At 43.5% G+C, this 24,144-nt stretch overlaps 1 protein-coding gene across 1 annotated transcript in view; it reads right to left on the reverse strand.

Annotated features, from left to right (window-relative positions):
* Window positions 1-1,393: 1,393 nt before the first annotated feature.
* fgf11b (fibroblast growth factor 11b) overlaps window positions 1,394-24,144 on the reverse strand; it is a 28,103-nt gene continuing 5,352 nt past the window's right edge. Inside the window, exons 2-5 of the mRNA XM_069700598.1 lie at window positions 11,476-11,586; window positions 10,272-10,375; window positions 1,893-2,091; window positions 1,394-1,783 (exon numbers count right to left, since the gene is read on the reverse strand). Coding sequence (XP_069556699.1) covers window positions 1,647-1,783; window positions 1,893-2,091; window positions 10,272-10,375; window positions 11,476-11,586 — 551 coding nt within the window. The 3' untranslated portion in view covers window positions 1,394-1,646. The remainder of the gene's footprint in view (window positions 1,784-1,892; window positions 2,092-10,271; window positions 10,376-11,475; window positions 11,587-24,144) is intronic.

A 24,144-nucleotide genomic window follows, 5' to 3' on the forward strand; every position in this document is an offset into this window, starting at 1 on the left:
TGTGCTCTGTCTGAAGGACGCTGTAGGTTACGCACAGTTCATCTATGTTTCCTTTTGTAGCGGCACTCGCTCACGCGCAGACTCCCACAGTATGTCCAGAAGACGTCCACACAGGGGGGTTAACGCGCAGTCACACCACGACATTCACTCAGACAACTACATTTTTTTTAGGGCAATTCTTCCAAGGTGATTTGATAAAGCTAGTGAGTGGATAAGCTGCTAGACATCCTCAGAATAACAAGTGCCGCAGCTCAGAGGCTCCTCTGGCTTTGATGTGGGGCTTCAAACCTGGCTTTATGTTGACAGCAGATGCTGTCTGAAGTATACACAACTACGGCTCCTTTTCAGGTGACTGAGTGCACATCCACCCTGGATTTAAAAATATGACCCACTTGTTCATCCGCAGCCGAGCTAGTGCAATAATTAGCGACGAACACCCGGTGGAGATCGCAGGGTGGAAAGAGGGTGTTGCTCACCCTTTTTTTTAATGTTTTATTTGTTTTTTACTAAGAATTATCTTGTGGCTTGTAGGTGAATACATTGCTCAGACATTTTGACCCTTTCCATAAGAGTCTGGAATAAAAACCGCAGTAATTTATGCTTTATTTTATGGCTCATCTTCCCATGAGGAGTAGTTGCATTTTAATTTATTTTATTTTATTTTATTTTATTTTATGCATACTAATGCAAGCAGGGCACCTTCTCATCTTCTGGAATTCGTACGTACCGATCTTGTCGTTGTTATCATGAATCGTGATCGCCGTCATTATTAACATTTTTATCACCACCTTCCTATTGATTTGATATCATGTTTTTAGCATTCTTATCGCCTTAATTATATTGTACCGACAGGGCTTCACTGGGCTGTCATGAATTACGCTTTGTATCGCCTGATAAGGAGGAAATAAAAAAATAATTAGTTTGGATGCGATGAACTCCTTTTTAAATAATTTTGTCCTCGCACTTTCTCATACGCTGGCCCTACTCTCCTGACCCGACCTGACCCCGGCTTCCCGCAGATTTCTTTCCTCTGTGAGCCGTTTCATCTCGCTCTGAGCTTTCATTGACCTTGGTGATTAGCTTAGCTGGTAGGCAGATGGTGAGCGGAAAGCTGGCTGAGCCACACTGTCACCAACTTTAGGGCTCAAGAGGGGGCCCATGGGTGAGGATTATGATGCCGAGTCAGCGCTGGAAAATGCGTTCAGTAATGAATACGCAGTACAATAGAGCAGACGGCGGGTAGGCATGTGAGAAAAAAGATGGAGATTGTCAGAAGAAGGTACAAAGAAGCTTGAGTCTGACAGGGAAATGAAGACGCCTGTGCATTAAGAAGTCACAGAGGGGCAGAGGAAGAGACTGACAGTGGAGTGTGTGTGTGTGTGTGTGTGTGTGTGGGGGGGGGGGTAGTAGTCCTGGCTTTAACCCTGGGCTTTCTCTCTGTGGTGTTAGGTGAGGGGGGGACTCCTCTCTCAGGCCTTTCTTGGCTGCTGATGGACTGCTGACCCTTCATCCCTCAGCATCCTGTCGTGTACTTCTGGAATGTGGTGGCCGGTGAGGGCCAATCCCTCAACCACCCTCAGTGCAATAACGGGCAACTGTGTTCCCAGTGTCACTGCCGCCCTGTGTCCCACCCTCAATCTCCTGTGCTATGAGGCGTCCGCCTTGGGAGCTTCTTTCCGTCCGTTCTGTAGGGACGGCGAGTCCGACGTCTTCACTGTCTTCCGCGGAGGACTCACCGGTTCGGGGGCGAGCTCGTGCAGCGATGGCTCCTTGTACATCGCAACTGTGAGACAAAGACAGAATCTGGTGTTTAAATAATTAAGGAAGTGATCAATAACTGAGAAAAAGAAAACTGTTTAAAATTGTACTAAAGTCACATATAGGACACAGACCCTCTATAACTTTAGGCAGGAAGTGTGCGGCTCCCTTGGTCTTCTTTACCCGGTTGCCCTTCATGACCTGGCCATCCCGGTTGATACCGATATACCAGGAGCGGCCAGACTGGGTCTGGCGATAGAGCATGGAGGAGTATGTAACGTAGTAGTTCTCAAACACACTCTCCTTGAACTTGCACTCGGGAGTGAAGTGCTCCTGAAATGAAACATGGAAAAAGGGGGAAGAGGTGCATTCGAATTAGCAAACAAGAAGAAAGATAATGTGCGGATGTCACGAGAACATCTTTAGCAGTCTTTGAACACGAACTCCAGTGCATGTCAGCACACACTTGGAACAAATATTACATGGACACACACGCACACACACAGTACAACACGTTAATTAGGTGACTGTTTCCTGAGGGAAAAGAAGGATAGAATTATATCTGGACTTGTGTTTCTTTGAAAGCATGAACATCCTCGTCCTCTGAGAACACAAAGACTGCAGTAGAAGCATTAACATCTCTGCTGAACATAACACAGTCCCAAAGGAAAGCAGCAGAAAAAAGATGAAAGGCACTAAAACACTGACCCTTACACCGATACGATAAAAAAATGAAATGTACACACATCGGTTACATACTGTGAATGACTGGTTCCGACAGACCGCTTCAGAGGCATCGCGAGTTTAAAAAGAGCCGCGATAATGGAGGAGGTTTAGGAACAAAATCCTCCCAAAACATAACCGTGTTCAGAATCACTGCAGAATGGATGTCCCTCTTTATTTGCTGTTAAGTTGATAAATCTGTTGAACTAATTAAGTACCACTGATAGTCCAGTTATTCATGTTTTAACCTGCATTTGAGAGTAGCTTTATTTGATCCCAAAGACATCTGTTTATTGAGCTCACCGTACTTTAAAGAGATGTAGGAGGCATCTTGGGGAAGTTAAAGTGGGATTGCAAGTGCAACTAATAATCATTTTTTTAAATACAGATTCACTTCTATATTGAGCTATGAAATGTTTGGTCCCTAAAATGTTAGAAAAACACGAAACAACATCCAGCACAATTTCTCAAAGACCACATGACGTAAAGCTTTTTTTGTGACAATCAGACATTCAGTTTACAATTATAGAAACCAGCAAATACTCACTAATAAGTTATTGCCAATTTTTTTGATCAAGTTGATCAATTGCTTAAGTAAGAGACTTAAGACGTAAAAGACTTAATTTGCATATTGTGGGGTTTCTATCAATGTGGAAAAAAAAAATCTAAGGTTATGATTTGATTAGGGGTTGCAAATAGACAAATTATTTTAAAGGTCACAAACTAAAAAGAAATGATAAAATTTAACAACGGTGAAAACCATTCCGCTGCAGTTCCCTAAAAGAGAAATATTCCTTTAATATAGACCGCTCTCATGAACTGTCAATTATCCGCGACTGGCTAAATCTGAATAGACATTACAAAATCAAATTAGCCGAGCTTGGATCAAATCCAACCGTTCAGCCAGTCGTTGTAAATGATCATGTTCCTGCTGCACTTCCCCTTCCTCCCTGTCCCCAACATAAGGACTACTGAATCCTGCATAATGTTGACTGGTGATATTAACCAACAGCGACAGATATACATCTCTATTAGTCTCCATCAGGGTCTGGACAGGGTCCTTCCTCTGTCAGAGAGCAGAGCCAATCTGCTGGATTGATTAAGTGGGAGTAGCAGAAATGGCTGAGTGGAGAATTTCTCGGAGACTTGGGATGACAGAAAAGGGCCAAAAGATCACAGCCTGGCATAGACAAGCTTTAATACAGAGTAGATTGAGAAGGTATAAGAGACCTCCAGTTTCACACTTATCACAGATCATCACCTTTCTCCTTCACAGGGAGGGACCGTGTTTTAGATGAGAAGGCATTTCAGGACTTTGTGCCCTCTCTCCATCCACCGCTACTCCACCGCCGTTTATGTTCACTATTATCCTCCCATCATAAAAAAAATAAAAAGACGCCCCTACCCTTACCTCAACAAACACCCCCACTACCATCACCACCACGCTATTTTAAGATCCACTGACAGGTTTGATATCTTCTGCTGTGCTAACACAGAGGATGGGATCGATAGATGAGCCGCTTCATTCATTATTAATCAGGCCAGAGAGCAAGAGGGGCGGGAAGTGCGGAAGACAGAAGGGGAACGGTAGGAGAGACGGTGAAAGGCAGCAGAGGATCGCCTGGGAGAGGACAGAGGGATTGCTGGGTAATAAAGGAGATTAAGACGAGAGGGAAAAGGGAGAGACCTGCGTCTGCCGTAGGACCGAAAGCCGGAACGCCGGGACCGACAAGGACTTCAGTCGCCAGCACCCCACGATCCGACACTCATGGCCCTCTGGAAAGAGAAGCCATCACGCTGGCAAAATACCCTTCAGCTCAACCTCTGAAATGACACCAGTGATAACCCCTCTCCCAAGTCATCCTATAATTACCCTTCATAATCATTCCCCTGAAAGTAGTCTAATGATAGAACCCACATCTTCTGTATTTCATTCAAGTAGTCTCCAAAGGTCTGAAAGAAAGAAAAAAAAAAACATTGAGACAATGAAATGAAATTAATGTGCTTATGACAGTGATTTTTCATGATAATCCACCACATGGGCCAATATCTCTGTCCCTAAATGATACAAATATGTTTCTGTAATTATCCCGGTCCCTGAATCTCACCTTGAGATAACCTCCAGACCTCAGCAGAACAACAGACCGGGTGCACTCGCCCACCATATCGCTCAAGCTACCAGATTTACCTGCGCAGACGAATAATCGCTGACAATGTGTTAAGTGTTGCACATTTTTAAGAGGGATGAGGGGACATTTCCATCTAAATGGTGGAGCGGAAATTAAATAAAAACCCTCTTTCTCCATCCGTGACTTACTCGGTAGACTATTGGTAGCTCCAGCTTTCCCGCTTCCATGCGTCTCAAGCCCAAAATGAATTTGAATGAAAGCAGATGAGAAAGGTAATATGGAGCAGCCGTGCTGAGAATCCCTAAAATGGGGGAAGGACCTTTTTATGATGCAGCGTATCACCCCGACCCTACCCGCCCACACCACCTCCCTCTCCATCCCTTGTGTCTGATTACATCTGTTCTACCTGCATCAGGAAGCTTTACTCTTGGTGCCACCGTACACTGGGAGCGCACTTACCTCCAAACAAGGACAGTGAAGTGCTAATCATACACACTCACAGGGCAGAGTTCCCCTAAACCTGACTAACACGTTTCTCTGTGTATAATTAAGGAGCAGCACTGGCAGTTATGACTAGATCTTGTTTACTTTCATTTCATAATGCACGTACAAGCATGAAATCAGAACTAAATCCCCTTAAAAAAAAAATGTAGCTCCACGTCTGGGATTCAAAACATGTTTTAGCGTCTGTGATGTTTCAATTATTTGCAGTCCCCTGTTTAGACAGCAGGGGTCACAGTGTCACGCAGGCTTCCTGCGTCTATTGACCATCCCGTCAGCTCTTTGATTAATCTATGGTGAGAAGGGAGATCTGCCCAGCTGCAGTAATCCCACCACATGTCCCACTGCACTGCATTACCGCTGCGGCGACCCCGCTCACATCAAAGGCAGAGCTCATTCACAACAAGCCTCTGTTGCACACGCACACCATCCGTGAACGGGGCACGATGCTTGTTGTTTGTCCAGGCAGATGTAGACGCACGACGAAACGCCACGCCACGTTACGTAAGTCAATAGGGCGTGGACGTGCTCATTAAGAGGGGTTTCCGGAGGGTGAGACCGGCAGTTAATACCGTCTAGCGCCGCACATGTACAGTCTGTCCCGTCACGCTTTCATGATGGTCCGGGGAGGCGTGATGCTCGCGTGACAAGATCAGCGTGGATGTGCGGGGACTCGTGGCTCCGCGATGATGATTGACAGCTGGAAGGCCCTTGTCAATATAATGCTGCTGAGAGCAGAGCTGCAGCTGACAACCTCCTCTTTGACTCTCGGTAAAAGAGGTGACTGCTGCCTCTAAAAAAACCCCCCAAAAAACCAACAACCTCCACAAATGTCCTGGGACGCAGACAATAGTGGTTGATTGTGTGTCATTAGCTGTTTGCAAAGTGCAAGAGCTACACTCTCATATATCCCTGTGACCATTTTTTTTGGAAGGAGAGCTGTGGTACAAGGTACATCATGAATCTATCAGAAAGAATAGCTTTTGCCTTCCCTAAGTGCTCCTAATTAGCTGCCTGGCAAAATGTCTTTCTTTATCATTGCATTCCCGCACTTCACCTCTTTTTCTGTCGCTCTGTCCAATTATTCTGTCTGCTACCTTTTTTTCAAAATGTCCACATTTTCTCCTGTCCTGTGATAAAAAAAAGAAAAAGCGATGCTATCTGGCCGCCGGTGTTGTCCTGCATCTCAATGTAATCCTCCCATGAAAAGAATAGAAAGGACAGAGCTTTTCATCACAACCTCTCGCGCTCTTTCACTGTCTTTATCTCTCTCTCTCACTCTGTGTGCCAGTCAGCAGAGATCACACACAATAGTGTTTGTTGTGGTGTTTTCTTTAATGAATGGAAGGCCAGTTTACATTGTTTGTTTGATTGTGAAATGTCCTAGGTAGCAGAATGTTTTGGGCCCGAGTCCAATCTGATTCTTATATTTTAGCTAAATATTGATTAACTTTGAATCTGTCTAATTCCAGGCACCAAAACTGCTTCAGTGACAACATGGTCGCCACCAATCATGTTAGTCTCCATCAGCACCCCCCTCCCCCCTCCACCACCTCCCTTTCTCTCTCTCTCTTTCTTTCACACACACACACACACACACACACACACACACACACACACACACACACACACACACACACACACACACACACACACACACACACACACACACACACACACTCTCTCTCACACACACTCTCTCTCTCTCTCTCTCTCTCTCTCTCTCTCTCTCTCTCTCTCTCTCTCTCTCTCTCTCTTTCTATGAGGTGTTTTCCAGAGCACATAGAGTATAAAATGGGGCAGGAACAAGCCAAGTTCTATTTTTGTATCGGGATCAGCCATTTCCTGTTGACACCTACAGGTAGTGAGGCTGAGATTTATGTCTGAGACACGGCAGCAGTGGACTCCCTCCGCTTGTTACAGTGCCTGGCTCAAAAACACTGACCACTTCATGTGGGAGCACAGTAAGGGGGGCATAAGAAAGTTTCCTTTGATTATTATTAGAGGACGACCGCATAACAAGCAACAGTAAGCGTAAGAAGAGGCAAGAGGATGACAAGATAGCTGGAAGGAAGCGACGAGTCACTGTGTCAGTCACCTCGGCTCTTCTGGAAGTGACAGCGATGAGGTTATTTATCAGAAATGAAAACATTCCTCATCTGTGTCACGTACTCTCTTGACAAGCTTGTGAATGTAAAAGCAAATATGCTCTGAAAGCACAAAGAAGGGCCAAATGATGCCACCTGCACGCCTTCCCACTAAAGCAAATTAGTACGTCAAGACGCACTTTATAGAAAGAGATGGTGCCATGAAATCAAACATGCATTATATTATACAAGAAAACAGCTGTTCTGCACCTTTATAAACCGACTGCTGTAACAGTGTGAATATATATACGTGTGTGTGTGTGTGTGTGTGTGTGTGTGTGTGTGTGTGTGTGTGTGTGTGTGTGTGTGTGTGTGTGTGTGTGTGTGTGTGTGTGTGAGAGAGAGGAGATTCTCTGAAAGAGGTCAGTGTGGGATACAGTGCAGCTATTGACTGGTGCCGAGGAAATCCCTTCTCTTCTCAGTTCACGGAGGCGAGGCACCAAAGTCTAATGCATGCTAATCAGGGGCTAAGAAGATAGTAGGAGATGGTGTATGATGCTCTCTCCTTGTATGCATAACACCACACTTGGCATTCACAGATTTTGCATTTCGTTTTCCCCAAGTGTTCTGTGGAAGCCAACACGCACCACCACTAGAGATAAATGTGTATAACCTATATATAGATGGCTCTCTCAGTACTGAAATGCATTTTTCTGTAAGGGACTGGCAAACTTCCCAATTATACCATTCTCTTTGATATTTGATTTTTTATTTATGTTACGAATAAGTGTATGAGTGATCCCATACTGATATATTGTACACGATATCCAAAGCAAGGATGATGATAATGGGAGAGAAAGCACCGATACAGAGTCCAAATTATTAAAGGCATGATTGCAAAGAGGGGCTGCCTTTAAATAGGCGACCAAACATTAGTCGAAGAGAAGAGTCCCAGTCAACCAAGTTTTAATTGGTCTGTGAGTCGCCGGAAAATTATTTTGGGTAATACTCGTATAATATGTAGAGCAATACCATCACCAGAGACACTCGTGAACAAGGAAACTATATAAACTTCATAGAACAAATGGGCTTCCTGCCAAGTCGTTGCATGCTGTGGTAATAGCTTCGCTAAATACTGGGATAGCTAATGGAAGAAAAACAATACACATTTGACCAATTGATTTTCTGCTGCCGTCCGAATTGCCTGCCTCAGTAAAATAACCTGCTTTAGTGAATTGGGTTTCAGTCCACGTCAAGATTATACTGTTTCGGATCGATGCCTTGACAGAGAGGTTGTCATCAGAGTTATTAGTTAGTTACTCTTTTGGGAAAATCATCAGTAGTGTTGGAAAATTTTGATTGGATAAAGGATTACTCCGATACAGCATCAACATCTATTATTTGAAACATGTCAGTAGCCGAATGTTGGCCACCTAGTATGGCCGCTATAGAGAGCTTTGACAGTTTTATGGGTTATTACCAGGCAGCTCACTTTGCGTACGCACATGCATGTTTTTAAAGGTTTATTATTATTGTGTTACAGCGTTAACAATGTTAGTTAAAATGTTCTTTATCAGCCCCAGAACTTAAACCAGAAAATATGTTTAAATAATTAAATTGATATCATAGATGTGCAAGCCAACTACTCATTGTGCTGCTAGTTGACTGTTGTCAACTGGAAGAATCATTCGTCAGAGGTAACGGTAATGGATGTCCTGCTTTTGGAGCCTGATCACTGTTATTTAGTGCAGCACATGTGTAACTTTATAACTCTCGTGCTGTTATTTATGCAGACTTGCATAAAAAAAAACAAGGGCTGCCAGAGTATAGTGTAAATGGTAAACATTTCCTACCACAGTCATATATTATTAACCATGTAGCCATTGTTAAAATGATTCGACACTAATCTAATGTAAAGCAGTGTCATGAGCACTGCCCAGGGTGCTGATCAGACTACATACTCTACAACTGATAATATTGCTGTCCGAGGTGCTGATGGTGCTGCCCAGCCTGAACGATTCACTCGCTGCCAAGGTTGGCGTCAACACTTCCTTGATAAAAGATGTTATAGTTTTACCTGTTGTGTGGTATTTTGGCCTAAAACCATCTCTGGCATTGTAACGAGGTATTGATTAGGCTGCACACTGGAACCAGCACTGTTCACGGAGCGCAGGAGCCGACTCGCTAGAACTCCCGCCTGCTGCTAGTGTAGCTGCCTCTTTTGATTTTCAGTTGTCGATCTTTCTTTGTGGTACTAAGTTTGCTGAACACATCTCGTATGCAACTCCGAAAGAAAAGGTACTTAAGAGGTAATGAAGTACATTGCAGTGCTGTCCAAATTCAACAAAACAAATTGTAATACTTTAATCCTGTCATGGCTGTTGCACATGAAATGGTTACCCATCTCTCCTTCCTTCTACTCCTTCCAGTTATAAGATCTACGAGATTGGAAAGTCAACTTGGACTGATTTAATGTATGTTAATGTTATAAATAAGAGACACACTACTTCTTTTTCCATTGGTCTCTAAAAAAATCATAACCATGGCATTGTTAATACTAAAGCAGCTCGCTTCTTGTTTTGTTGTTGCCCTTTTCTTCAATTTACTGCCATTTATTTCACCTACACAGATGCAAAGCTTGCATATAAATGCATCACAGACTGATGTTAAACTGGTGAAATCCTTCTCAGTGGTTAATAACACTTGATCTCATATCCATATTATCCTGAAATAGGAGAGACACTAAACGGGAGTCGAGCTGACAGACAGCTGAACCTCCAAATCCAAAATGACAGTAAATGATAAAACCCGGGTTTTCTCCCTCTTGAATTTCACGTCAGTGATGTGGATAACCAATAGCTTCTCTGAAGGAAAGATATCACGGTAGTACAAACTCAGCCTGTATCCAAACTTAAATTCTTATATTTTAATCCAAAACCATATCAATCATATTTTTTTTTTCACTCAGATTCAGTGTCACAGCAATTTTCTTGAATATGGTGGTAGAGATATGTGATTAAATGGAAGTTTGTTCCTTCTGAACACACATGACTGATATGTAGGTCATACGTACCGAGGTGTAGAGGTATCCTTCACTATTCATGGCGAGGTACAACCCTGTCTTTGCTCCCTGAATTGCCACAATCCGCAGTCCCACTGGAATTAAGTTGAACTGTGCTAAATTAGAGGAATAAAGTAGGAGCGATAGAGCATGGCAAAGACAGAGGGGGGAGAGGAAAAAAAAAAAAAGAGAAAGTCAGAAGATTGTGAAATCAAACTGCAATACTGTATTGCAACACTTTATGCTTCTCTGTCTTCACTGTAGCAGGCTGGATGGCTGCAGTCCCACTGCCGCATGCTATACCTCTCTTAAACCCAAATGCTGTGACCTCTCAGAGTTTATGTTTATGGAAACACAACACCATGTCACCTTCGCTGTGCTTTACACTGCCCCTAAACCTGGATAATAATAGAGATGTTCTGCCACACCAGCTTAGAGCAAAGACAGGGAAAAGTGGACATGGATACATACAGTATCTGGGTTAATTATACTACTATTAAACCAGTTAAGAGACTAAACTCACAGAGAGATAATCTAGTTTGGCGAATAAATGAAATGCTACATTCAAGCTGCAGTCTGAAAATGGGCCCATGTCTGAGTATTGAAGGTCAAATAGGCAAATACAAAGAAATGATACTTGGAAAAGAACACTGCATAGTTTTCCGGCCCGAAAACCAAATTTAGATCGCTAAAGGTCAGGGTGAACATTCATGTCATCTCAACTGTGGCAATATATCACTGCTTTTTTTTGGTGCATTATGATCAAATAGTGAGATCCAATCATAATCATCATCCGAGCATTTCTGCACATGAGCAAGGACACAGTAACGTTTGACAGGCAGTTTGACATGATGTCCCTTCCTATTAAAGGACAAAAATAACTAGTAATTGGAACAAATTTGACAGGTGAGCTGATAACAGCCGAACTTTTGCCCAGACTTTTTTTTTTTTTTTTTTTAGCTACGACGGTACCTGCTGTGGTTCTGTTCGGTTCAGTACACACAGTACATCATTAACTTTGCCATAGTTTTAGATTTGGCTCCCAATGAGCTCATGAGTTATTCCATTCTCGTACTATATGCATGCCTGCTTTTAGTTCCTCCAACTGCTGCTAGAGGCAAGACTGTGAATAATTCTGTTAAAATGTTTCAACACCAACATGTACGCTGAAGACAGAAACACACACACACACACACACACTCACACACAGACTCACAAAATGAGCTGCTTTCATCCCGTGTGCTGTCCATGGTGCCGTCAGGCTGCATCTGCAGGTAGTATCCATGTTGGCTGTACAGCCGGGTAACAATGCCTTTCAGCTGTGGCTCTGCAAAGGAGCACAGGAGAGCAACATTGCATTAGACAGGCGCCGCGCCCAGAAGTCGACAGCAGAAATGACATTCAGTAATTTATAGAAGCTGAAAAAGGAATGGGTTAGGCACATATGTCAGTTACTCAAACACAGAGGACTTTTACTTTGAGCTATATTGGAAGCTCTTGTATCGTTAATGCGTTCTCTAAAACATTCAATTATTTACACACTTTGTGGGACACTCTTCGTCCCCAGAGGACGAATCCTTATGACTTAAGCGACTTTTTGTACCAGTACCATAATCCAAATTTATCATTTTCATACAGCTACAAAGTAAACGGCATCACTGTTACCTCAACCGTTGTTTAGCGCTAATTATCGAAAATGATCACGCTAACACACAAATCTAAGATGATGAACAGGATAAATCTTATAGCTGCTAAACATTAGCATAGTAAGATTGCCTAATACTTCCTTCTAGATCCACAGCATGACTGTAGACTTTATCTTCCCGTCCTTCAGTGAGAAACCGGTCTGTTTGCCCTCACAGTCCTCAGATTGTCACAGTAGAACTCAGCATTGACCATCTGACCCTGAGGGGCGAAAGTACACAACCCCGCGAATGCCAAAAAAAACAAACCCACCCGGATACGCTCCTAACCTGATGTGACATTATGCTCGTCTGCCACTCAGAACACCTCGACCGGCTCCTTGCGTCATTGCTACGGGCTCTCTGAAGCATTTTAAGTGTATCCGTCGCCAAATTGCCGCGCTTGGCACAAGGTTTAATGTGCGCTCTCTGCTCAGGTTCGTGGGGAAAATTGCAAATGCGCACAAACCAATGGTGCCAAAAACACCTGTAACACATGTGCTGATGTTAATGAAGCAACATAACTTGGAATACTTACTGATGAAAGTTATTGCTTTCCTCTGCTTCATACACATTACTGCACTGCACTCTGTTCACATGCAACAGGAACGGTCGTGGGACTTTTTAATCGCACTTTGTAATCAACAAAAGCACATAAAAAAACAACTGCATCCCTCATTAGTTTCTTGCGTATTTTTTGCTAGAAGATAAAGATTTCTCTCTAGAGGAGGAAAGACATGAAAATGTTCAGCATTAAAAAGAGACTTTAGAGTTTTAATATTCATTAACAATGTCTTTGTTAATTAGTGCTTTGCCCAAGGTAGAGTTATGGACTGATTGACCTAACGCTGGGAATAAACAGTATGACACACAATGTGTCTGAAATTCTGTAGCAGCCAATAATTCTCTCAATAATTAATAAAGAGCACAGACAACTTAAGTTCAGTCCACTGTGTCGCTTCCACTGTTATTTTTAGCAAGAGCTCAGGCCATCAGAGGATGAAGTCAAGTAAGAGTTAGTCTGTGTCCCGCTAAATAAAATATATATAATCAAGGGGACTGGGTGACGGAGGAGAGGACGGAGGGCGAATAGAGGGGTTGAATGTTTCATGAGTGGAGTCCCTGCAGCCTACTTTGTGTTCAGAATCTTTGCAGAAGCACTTATACTCTCCCCTCCCTTCAATTATACGAACCGCTCTCTGCGTCGTGGGAGTTTTAAGTTGTCCCCTGAGCTCGGCACCTCTTTTGCCTCGGCCAGTCGACTCCGACGGCAAAGGAGAACCCTGCAAGGTCCCCTGACTGAGCTTAAAGCACAGTCATTTAGTCTGGTCAGGCCCAGTGAACTGACCAGTCTCCTCCGCTGCAGCTTTAATAAGGCAGATGAAACATGGATGAAGGAGCAGTTTATGACAGAGCCATCTGGGAGTTCCCCTCTTGCGCTAGGCTCCTCCCACGCCTTTCACACGCACTCCCGAGGGGGCAACCCAGGGCACTGCGCAATCTGCCCGTCTTCTACGGGACGAGCACAGGAAGCCAGCGAGTGGCAAAGGATGCGGGGATGAGATCTGTGTGGGACTATTTCCCAAAGGAAGCGTGCCAGGGTTGAAACATCAGTGAAACTGTGACCTACTCCCATTGTTCCATGTGTGCATCTGCAGCACTCCCTGTCCTCTCTCTTTCAAAGCTGCTTGTCAAAACATTTCAGTGTCTCTCCTCTCTCACTTTCTTCTTCTTTCCCTCCTTTTCCATTTCATACCCTTTGAGTTATGCTCGCTTTCATCCCACCTAATAACATCATACATCATCCAATCAGAGCTGGGAAGCCGTTCATTACTCGTCCCCACAGATGCGAAAGAGAGAGATGAGAAAGAGGAAAAGAAAGGGAAATGGGAGGATCGGGGAGGAGAGGAGCGAGCAGAGGGACGGCAGAGGGAACAGAGTGAATGAGATGACACTGTCATTTCATTAAGAGTGACGGCTGTATGTGCTCGAGAAACAGCACATTTAGGCAGAAATTCAATAGACTGCTAGTGCAATATGGCTGCAATCAAAACTCCCATGCTCGGTGTCGGACGCACTAAAACTAATGTTTCACTTAGCAGAGCTGGCTCCGACTTCAAACCCCCAACACCAACACACCCTAAATTCTCATGCAAGATAGTGGAAGCTTGCTCCCTGCAAAAAAAAGTCAGTCGGAGAGCTATTGTGGCACCGAGATATTTTTCTCCACTGTTTTTCTGATGTTTAGAGACAACAGTGAATTTATATAATTACTGAAGTGAATGATGATGTTGCAGCCTTGAACTGATTTGTTATTTTAGTTATTTTTCAAGCAAAAACTTCTGAACTGTTTTGCCTCTTTCTTTTTTTTTTCCCCCTAAAAGAAAGTACTACAACAAGGCTTTTAACAACATGCAAATAAACAAAACTGTGCATAATCATAACACTGACTCAACTCGCTGACATCAAATAGCAGAGATGCTAGACATTCCCATGTGTATTCTGCTAACCGCTCCCCTCTCACAAACTCCCTCACACACACACACACACACACACACACACACACACACACACACACACACACACACACACACACACACACACACACACACACACACACACACACACACACACACACACACACACACACACACACAAAGCAGCAGGGTCCAAGAAAATCCTGGCTTTTAGCCCCGGGTATAGCACAGCCTCCAGGAAACACATCTACTTTGCCCATCATGCAACTGGACAGCTATTTCATTTCCACAGACTGTATATTAATATGGACATTTAGCCTAAAAAGGTCAAAAAGATTAAAGCCAATATGGAAGTGCCTTAAAGTGCAATACCACTGAGGGCCACTAGGGGCTGGCTCTTATTCAAAAACATCAACTTCTCTTATGAAATAGAAGAAGTCCATACATTTTTTCCACTTGTCATTAATTTACTTCTTGTGTTCTGGTGGCCCGTCTGAAAATAATTCCATAATAATTAGATATTAGTCCATATTTTTCAGGGTGTGCCTGGTTTGATTGACATGTCTGGGGTGCAGTCAGGTTTCATGCATATATGGGTGTCCTCACGTTCTCTGTCAGATCCACCCTTTGCTCCTCCCTAGCTCAAGTCCAAATCGAGATCAGCCTGATGATATTGTCAAAATGATTTTTTTCAAACTATGAAAAGCTCCCCCTGAGGACAACAGCCAAATTCTACTCCAGCGTAAACTGAACTTCATGTGTTAAAATTGGTGCAGTACCCAGTTAAACTCAACGGCTTGTGTCCATGCCACAGTAGAAAGACCACACATGATTAGCAAGTCAACCCCCAAACCTCTTTTATAAACCCTGGAGGAGTCCTCTGACAGACAGTGACACACTGTGACAGCAGTCTACCTCTGGTTGGGTTAGCAGAGCACACTGAGTCGTTTACATGAGCAAAAAGCCCGCGTTTGTATCATGAGGATGCATCGTGAGTACAAGCAGTCTTTACTGCTCCACGGGGGTAAACAGAGAAGACCATAACTCGGAGAGCTACTGACTCAAAGGTCACGTGGAGAGATTTTGGCATGTTAGGGCAGACCTGCATTCAAACAGCATTTTTCATATGGCAGTGGGCAAAGCAGTGGCTGTTTTATGAATCCCTAATTCAAACAGATGTAACGTTGAGGTAAAACATTTTATAATGCAGTTGTGGAAAGTACCTGACTTCATTTAATTAAATTACAATTTAGTGGCACTACTTTACTTTTTTCTGCTACCTCCTGCTTCTTCATTCAGATTGAAATGTGGCACCTTTAACTACACTGCATTAACCGCACAGTTGTAATCATTTTTTACTTTTTTATTGGAACTTAGTTCTAGTTTCCTCCCCAGCCAGATTCTACGAGATGCATTTGAAAAGTTCCTGTTTTGCACAAACTGAGTGCAGCAAAGTTATCTGCATTGAGAAGGGATGTCGGTGTTCCACATGTTTTTATCTCCACTGATATGTGCACATATGCGATTTAACCTTGGATCTCACGCTCGAGCAGAGCACACATCAAATTTTGTGTCAAACTCGAGGAAATCGCCAGAGGAGACCTTTGAAATGCTGCAGAATGACTCCAGCAATGAAGCTATGAGGTGTTTCATATTATATTTCATATTATATCAGTCACATAGGCACTTTTTTCCCCCATCATTTTAATACTTTTAGTACTCTTTTTTTCACATTAATGTTTTGCTACTTTTGAAGTAAAGTATGGGAATAGTTCTTCTACCTCTGTTATAACAGCATCCAATGAAAAGTAAGGCTGCAACAAACGATTGTTCATTATACATTCATGGCTTTATGGCAAACTAAGTGCAAATACAATGTCAGAAAATAGTGAAACATCGACAGTGTACGAGACGTATTTGAATTGCTCATGTTTGGAAACTTGTGACGTTTCTCCCTGAAAAATGCATGAAATTATCCATTTCAAATAGTGATTAATTGCTAAGTTTTGTCTTGATGGGTTGAAAATGAATCAAAAATCCGTATTTTTCTGAAACTGAGAACATGTAGTTTCCTGTGAATCATGACCAATAAAAAAGAGGAGGCTGACGGAACATCAAACTTGTTTTCATCGTGGAAGAAGGAGAACTCGGATGAGCCTAATTCACGGCTATTTTACTCCTTCTGGAATCAAACATGATCACGTATTCAACAAAAAAACAAAAAAAACTTCCCTCTTCTCATTGAAACTGCTCATAATCATCATTAACCCTGCCATATGTACCCTGTGAGTCATCTAAGGTGAGGTGCAATCCTCATCTGTAGTTAGAAGAGTTAGAAGAACAGCAGGGACTCCACATTATCTTTCAGGGTGAGCACACTCTACATCTTCCTGTTCACTAAATATGCCAGAAACACACTGTGAAGCTTCAACTGTCCTGGGTATTTCCCGCGGAGAGGAGGTGCGTGTGTGTGTGTGTGTGTGTGTGTGTGTGTGTGTGTGTGTGTGTGTGTGTGTGTGTGTGTGTGTGTGTGTGTGTGTGTGTGTGTGTGTGCGCGCGCCACTACACTCATCACTCCTGGGAACACGTGTGGACTTGAGTGACAGGAAACATTCGCTGATCCAGGTCAGTGGAGTGTGGGTCAACGAGAGCTCCCTTGTCTGTTTATGTACATCAGCGCGCAGGTGTTGTCAGCGCTCTCGACAACATGTTGACTCATCAGCAGGCCCGTTTCCAAGTGACCTCTCCACGCATGAAGGCAAAATATGACGAGCACAAAAGCAAAAGTGTGTAGAGGGAGTGCCTTGAGTGATGTGGCTTAAAAAAATACTCTATATGCGCCGCGAGTCAAAGTCAAATTTGTCCCGTGCGATTCGTGCTCAACAAACAAAACGCTCTCAATAAGCAGTGTTTCCCTGAGGCGGGCGGCTAACAAGCTCGCAGTCAAACCCACAGTAGAGGACACCCCCCCCCCCCCCACACACACACACACACACACCCCCGTGGTCGCGGTTACTTCAAGTGTGTGTGTGTGTGTGTGTGTGTGTGGGGGGGGGCACCGGTACTGTACTGGTCAGTGGGGCAACTCTGGGTTTGACTGCGAGCTTGTTAGCATCTTTGGTACTTGCTGATATTCTGGTCTGGTTTTCAGCAGTTTGAGGTCGAGGTTTGTCCATTAACAGCTTCATTTTGGGCTTTTATTACGCTTTTTTTTTTTTTTTTTTACAGTTATGTAACGAGTTTGGATGTCATCGACTGGAGTAATGTTCACCCATGTCCACCTTCTGCTCGGCTGCGTGTGTGCGTGCGTGTGCGCGTGTGTGTGTGTGTGTGTGTGTGTGTGTGTGTGTGTGTGTGTGTGTGTGTGTGTGTGTGTGTGTGTGTGTGCGCGTGTGCGTGTGTGTGTGTGACGAGGCCGAACGCCGCCCTTCATGAAACCCAGACACGCAGCCGAGCAGAGGAAAAGGCAAATTAGTGCGACCTTTAGTGACAAAAATATATATAAGCGACTTTCACACCGAAATGAAACGGATGCACAGGAATTAAATAAATAAATAACAATGCTGCAGTTATAACTGTGTTTATGTTAGGGTCCCAGCAAGTAGTAATGTAAATACAACACCAGTGTATAATATGTATACAATATGAAGTTTTTTTTTTTTTATCAGATGAGACCAATTTTTTTGGGTCTCCATTTCTATTGGGGATAAATGTAACGACATTAAATGTACACTTTTTCAGACACAGGAAGTGATTATGAAATATGTGCTGAGAGATCTCAGTCACGGGAGCGTTTTGTTTATTAAATTGAGTTTGCCTCTAATCCCGCCACGACCGCCGCCGGCGTTAAGCAGGGATGCCCCTCGGCAATTTACATTCGCCGCCGATAATCATTTGGAGAATCACCTGGGGAGACGTGGAACCTATAGCCCTCCGGTTCAACCATTCACACAGCAATTATGTGCGTCTCCGTGTAAATGAGGTCAGCACACATAAGAACCGAAGGTAATCACTTCATGCATCACGGCTGCTATCAAGGACACTTAAACCCTTTGCCGCTGCGTAATTGCTCTGAAAAATAGGCAGTGGTCGAGGTTTATTGCTAATCAGCATGGTGTTGGTTATCATTACGCTAATGTATTTATCCGGCTCGATTTGAGCCCAGTATGTCGCGGTCGGATCTCCCTGTATCCGACCTGCTCTCGATAAGGTTGGGGGTAATTACTGGGGGCCTGCATGACTGAGCAGCCAAGGGCATTTCTTCCTCTTCAGCTTTGACCGAACCGAACAACAGGGGTTTCCTCGGCTTATATTTTCAGGACTCCCCGACTCTCTCGCCTTCTCATTGTGCTCTCGTTCACTTTCAGCTCGCCCTGCCTCTCCCTCTGCCTCTCCCTCTCCCTCTCTGTGCAAGCGTGCAAAGTGTGGTGTTTGTGTGTTTGCGTGCATATATTCACAGTCGTAACTCATATTGCAAAAAAAAAAAAAAAAAAAATGCAAATCTCGTGTAGTGTTTGATTCTGCGTCTAATAAAAGGAGAACGCGGTTCCTCTTTTTTTTTCCCCCTCCTTTTCTAAACTGGGCCATGGGCTCTACAGCGCTGCTAGTAATTATCAACCTTGTGGGAAGATAGAGAAGGAGAGGAGCGAGGGAGAAATGAAGTCGTGAAAGCTATAGCTAACAACTTGGAGGCAACACTGAGGAGGACGCTCTCCGTTCTGTCCAGAAATATAAGAAGGGAGGACGGCGTGAGCAAAGAAAAGGGCAATGATGAAGTGAAAGAACGATACTGAGATACAGAGCGTTACAAGCGTGAGCGGGAGGGAGACGAGAGGAGATGGGGGGGGGGGGGACACATTGAAAAAGGATGCCGTAGAGGAAGAAGAAGAGGGATAGCAGGATGGGGGCGAGGTTAAAGAAAGATCAGCAATGAATGGGGTGTATCGTATCACCTGCAACTTCAGCAGGGGCCCCCTTCATTTCAATTCAAGGCTTCATAAATCATTTCACGTGACAATGGCAGCAGTTCACACAAGTGAGGCCGAGCTATTGCTGCTTATTAATGGTGCTGACAGGAGCGTGTCAGACACGAGCAGGAGCAAATAGGACTCGCACTGCTTCCCTGACACGCATTCAATATTCACATATGTGCTTCATTAGCATGATGACGGGAACATATCAGTGACAGTTAACAACGTGCTCGGCCCAGGGGAGTCGGAGCGATGTGGGGCAGCACCAAAGTGCGGCCTCGGAGCTTCGGCAGTCCTCGTTCGAGAGACACATTTTTTCATTCCTTCAGGTCGAGCTGAACCCCCGGCGACCGCTTTCACGCGAGCTCGATAGGAAAAACACGCGGAAAGCACGAGAGCGCGGCCGGCGAGCCTCGCACCTCACCTTTCCTCCCCTCCCGCGGACCCTCCAGCGAGGACACAAATAGGCACTTTAATATATGCAGAACAAACAAAGACGAACATCCTCGGCACTCCCACAGGGGTCCAGGCCTCTGTCAGAATGGGTAATGATCACACCAGTGAGCACAAAACTAAGTTAAGCAGCACGGCGACGAACGACGGAGAATTCAGAGTTTGAACTGGCATTGATTTGTTTGCTGAAGCACTTGGACGTAGTGCTTATGCAGTACGCTTTTTCCCCCCACACAGAAGAAGAAGAAGAAGAAGAAAACCACGGGTGGAGATGCTTAGGGGCAGCTTCTCGCTGGAGGAGGGAATCCATTGTAGATCCTTAGCCAAACATTGTCTGAGATTAAGTTTAGCTGACACAGTTTGGATACTTGCTGTACACAGCTGCATCTGAATAGAAACATAGAGACACTAGACAAAGAAGTAGGCACATAAATATGTATGAACAAATGAATGCAAGCTGCACGTATGCAAACATTGATGCCAGTGCGCAAAGCACAATCTAGATGCTTCGTCAAACAGATTAAGGATTACATAAAGATCATTTTGAAATGATAACCTGCAGTATTTTATGAAAGGAAAATATAGTTTTTTTCCACTGCAGAAACTTTCATGAGTTAACGAAACTTAAGGTGTAGCCGCTGTCACGGTTATTCTTATCTTCCCACTGCTGATCTCCTGCTTTGGAACATAAATTCTTGTGCAGCTCGGGAGGCGGGGCAAAATCCCACCTTCATTCAGCCTGGTATAATCAACAATCGGCATTCACCACCACACGACATCAATTTTAGAAATGATTCTTGCTTTGACTTCATTTTCTCGACACATGCTAGCATTGCTTCAACTCTTCATATCATACATAGCTCTACCTCAGCCCCCACTGGTCCCTGACTGGTCCGCGCCCTTTGGACTGGCTGAACGAACCTTCGTGTGAACAAAGTATCCCGGCGATAATCACAGAAAAAAATAGGCGGGCGGAGCCGAGCTAACTTCCATGTACTCTCAGGAGGAATTCATCGACCATAAAGAAAGCCACACGTTAGATTAAAAATGCATGCAATATTTATTTTAATATTTAATTGAAAATATGAGGAGTGTTATGCTGTTATGCATTCGTCCTTGTCAACTCTGGATTGTGTGAAGTGTTGGGGGTGGGGGTGGTGTTTATATATAGTTTATAGAATATCTTAATTATTCTCACATTCTGTAAAATCATGTATCATATCCAGAAGCGGGCTATTTTTTTTCCCACTTAGTTGAGAGTAGTGTGACCAAACACAGTTATGTTTTATTTGATCCCTTCTGATTGCGTTGTATACTGCAGTCTGTTCCCAAACCTGATTTGTCACTGTTGCTTCCTGTCTTCAGATCCAGGAACAAACCAAGCAGCTGCATGTTTAGTTGACTGTGTGAAACGGGGAGATTGCAAGACCGGCAGTTGCCGGTGCATCTTAAGGGAAACAACAGGATGTCGACCTCCTAACGGTACGTTTTTTCTTTTTACTTCTACTCATTTAACAATACCGGGGTGAATTAAAAAGTTTCGAGACTTCTCCTGTTGCGTGTGAACAGCTCGGGTCGTTTGCACCGAATGTTTTCCCTTACACGCTTAAGATCGTAACAGCAGAACTCTGCATTGACCGTCTCACCCTGGCCAACGAACTGGAGGTGCCCAAACCTGCCAAGGTCAAAGAAAACCCACCTCACGTCATTTATAACTCCCCCCCCGCTCACGTTGCTTCTTATCGTACAAGAAGCCTCAAAACTTTTTGACCGACCCTCGTACTGACATCTAAAAGTCATCACGTGTAAATGTGAAGAAAATCTGTATTCGCTTTGGTCTGTTCCCCCCGCTGAGCTGCACTCGCCTACCAAACAATGCATACAAATTATTCCAAGACCTTCCCAGTTTGTATAAGTTCATGCTTGCAAAGCTGCAGATTATGAGTCCTTAGGTTCCCATAAATAGCAATACGTGACAACAGAAAACCTTGTGCTTATTTATTGGGAACATTTTGTGTTTTAATAACAAAAGGAGTTTCAAACGTAGTAAGAGTGACACAAACAACTTATGTGCATGCAAATATATCTTTACATGACAGAACTACCCGGTTCTCTTGCAGCGTGTCTCCCATTCATGACCCTCTTCGTCTCACTCTGTACATTCCCTTCTCCTTGTCGTCTCATCATTACCTCTATAGGTGTCCTCCATCCTCACTGTCTTTCTCTTGTTAGAGGTAAATTCAATCTACCCTTGTCAGCTTTAATCAAAGCACCCACAGATTCAATTTAGCAGATATGTGTGGGAGGTTAAGGTGCAATCTTCAGGAGGACAGGAAACAAAAGGGGTGTACTGTGTACACATCCCTCCGCCCACCTCACTTGGAATAAGACTTAAGGCCATTGTCAACAGGCTCTCTTCGGCTGATTATGTTTTCATAAGCCAACTCCTGAACTCAAACTGCAGTAATACTCACAGACACAAAAGACACTGATCCCCTGATCCCCTCATGTCCACTGATGTTATTTGCTGAGTGTCTTCAGCCCAGAAACAGAAAGTTAGATAAACCTTCAGAATCAAAATAAATACATAACTAAATCTTTTAATCTCTGTTGGGTTTTTGCTTTAGATAAGAAACTCTGAAAGACTAAAGCTCCAAACTTTGTGTTTCATTGTTGTTGGTTTTTTTTTTTTTTTTAAATCTGATGAATATATTTTGGACAAAGTTTAAGGGATGAACCAGATAACCTGCTCCTCCACAGCAACAGCTGCATCCCCGTCCTCGTCAACACCATTTGGCACCAGCTATTTTAGATCCCTGTGATGAAACAAGGGTTGTTAAAAGCTGAAAATCCCCAGATGCTGGTGGGATGACCTCAACAGCAATCAACCACTAATCCTTTGTTTGTCCTGTCTAGATTTTGTTGTTCGAAAATTTCTCCAGTTTTGTTGAATGCTGGACCTTTTGTGACTTCTCGCTTTCAATAATGATACAAAAAATAATAATTTTCTACCAGCCCAAGATTGGTTTAAATCAGGAATTATTTGATACAATTAAATGGGATTACAAATCTGACCAGATACCAGCATTCATTACCTGAGCATTGAAGTTTTTACATAACTTGCTGGGCAGCTAAGACGGACAGACCGTTTTCTGAATTTGCTACATTCTCAACACATTTCTGTGCAACTAATTTGTAGTGCCATCTGTTTGATTGTGAAAGACTCCATTACTCCCTATAAGAGCTGACTGAAATGTTTTCAGGGCTTTTAACCAAACAACAGGAGAAAGTCACTATAAAAACCCAAGTGTCCGGTGTAAAAGTCCATTGGTTCTCAACTGGTGGGCTGCGAGCCAAAAGTGGGTCGTGTGTGTGTGTGTGTGTGTGTGTGCGCGTGCGTGTTATTTCATGCTCTTATTTGGAAGGACATACGTTTTCCATGTGCTAGAAAGCATTTGCTGCCAGTGTTGTCATGACAGTAACAGCAAAATGAACGTCGTCACATCAGTAGTCAATTTCATTTGAGCATTTTTTGACTTAATTGAAGATAAGTCTTCCTTTTATTTCATATTTTATACACTTACACACACAAGCTTCCTGAGCATCACCACTTTAAACATGTTGAAATCAAATATACCGATTATTGGGAAAAAAAAGGTTTCCTTTTTGGTTCATTGGGTTTTTAGCCCTATTTGTACCTTTGTTGAACTTTTTTTTGTTTATTTCATATTTTTTTTAGCAGTGCAGAAAGGTATTGTGTATTAATGCACTATTTATTTCATGAAAAAATTTGAGTGGCTCAAAAATTCCCCAAATCTGAGTTACATATTAATGGCATTATTAAGAAATTGAGAAAAAAAATGGACGTTTAGAGGCTACACCAACTGTGAACCACTGTGCTAGATCACAGTAACACTTCTTACACAAACACAATTGTGTAAGAAGTGTTACAGTGATCTAGCACAGTGGTTCACAGTAGCGACTTAAAGTGTATCTTGCATAAGGGTATAGTAGCATATAAACAGTATTTCCAGGTGACAGGGTTGTGGACTCGAGCATCTGTAAGCAGAACACCAGTCAGCGTCAACCAACTGGCACACCTGCAGCACACATTCAGAGAGAAGGAAGATGCTCAGCTTTCAATTATACCTATTTTCCGGCCAGATTATGAAACACGAGGGTAACTAAGGGGAGCTGTTTTGCGGTGACACTTAATATCCAGCCCCATGGTTTCCCATCTCATCTTCCTCTCCACATGCCGCCTCTATGACAGGCTGATTCACACCTCTTTGCAGTCCCACCC

Source organism: Brachyistius frenatus, unplaced genomic scaffold, assembly GCF_029030835.1.
Source record: "Brachyistius frenatus isolate BFR_SWC_R1_liver_20210118 unplaced genomic scaffold, ASM2903083v1 Contig_34, whole genome shotgun sequence".
In the NCBI taxonomy this organism is placed as follows: domain Eukaryota; kingdom Metazoa; phylum Chordata; class Actinopteri; family Embiotocidae; genus Brachyistius; species Brachyistius frenatus.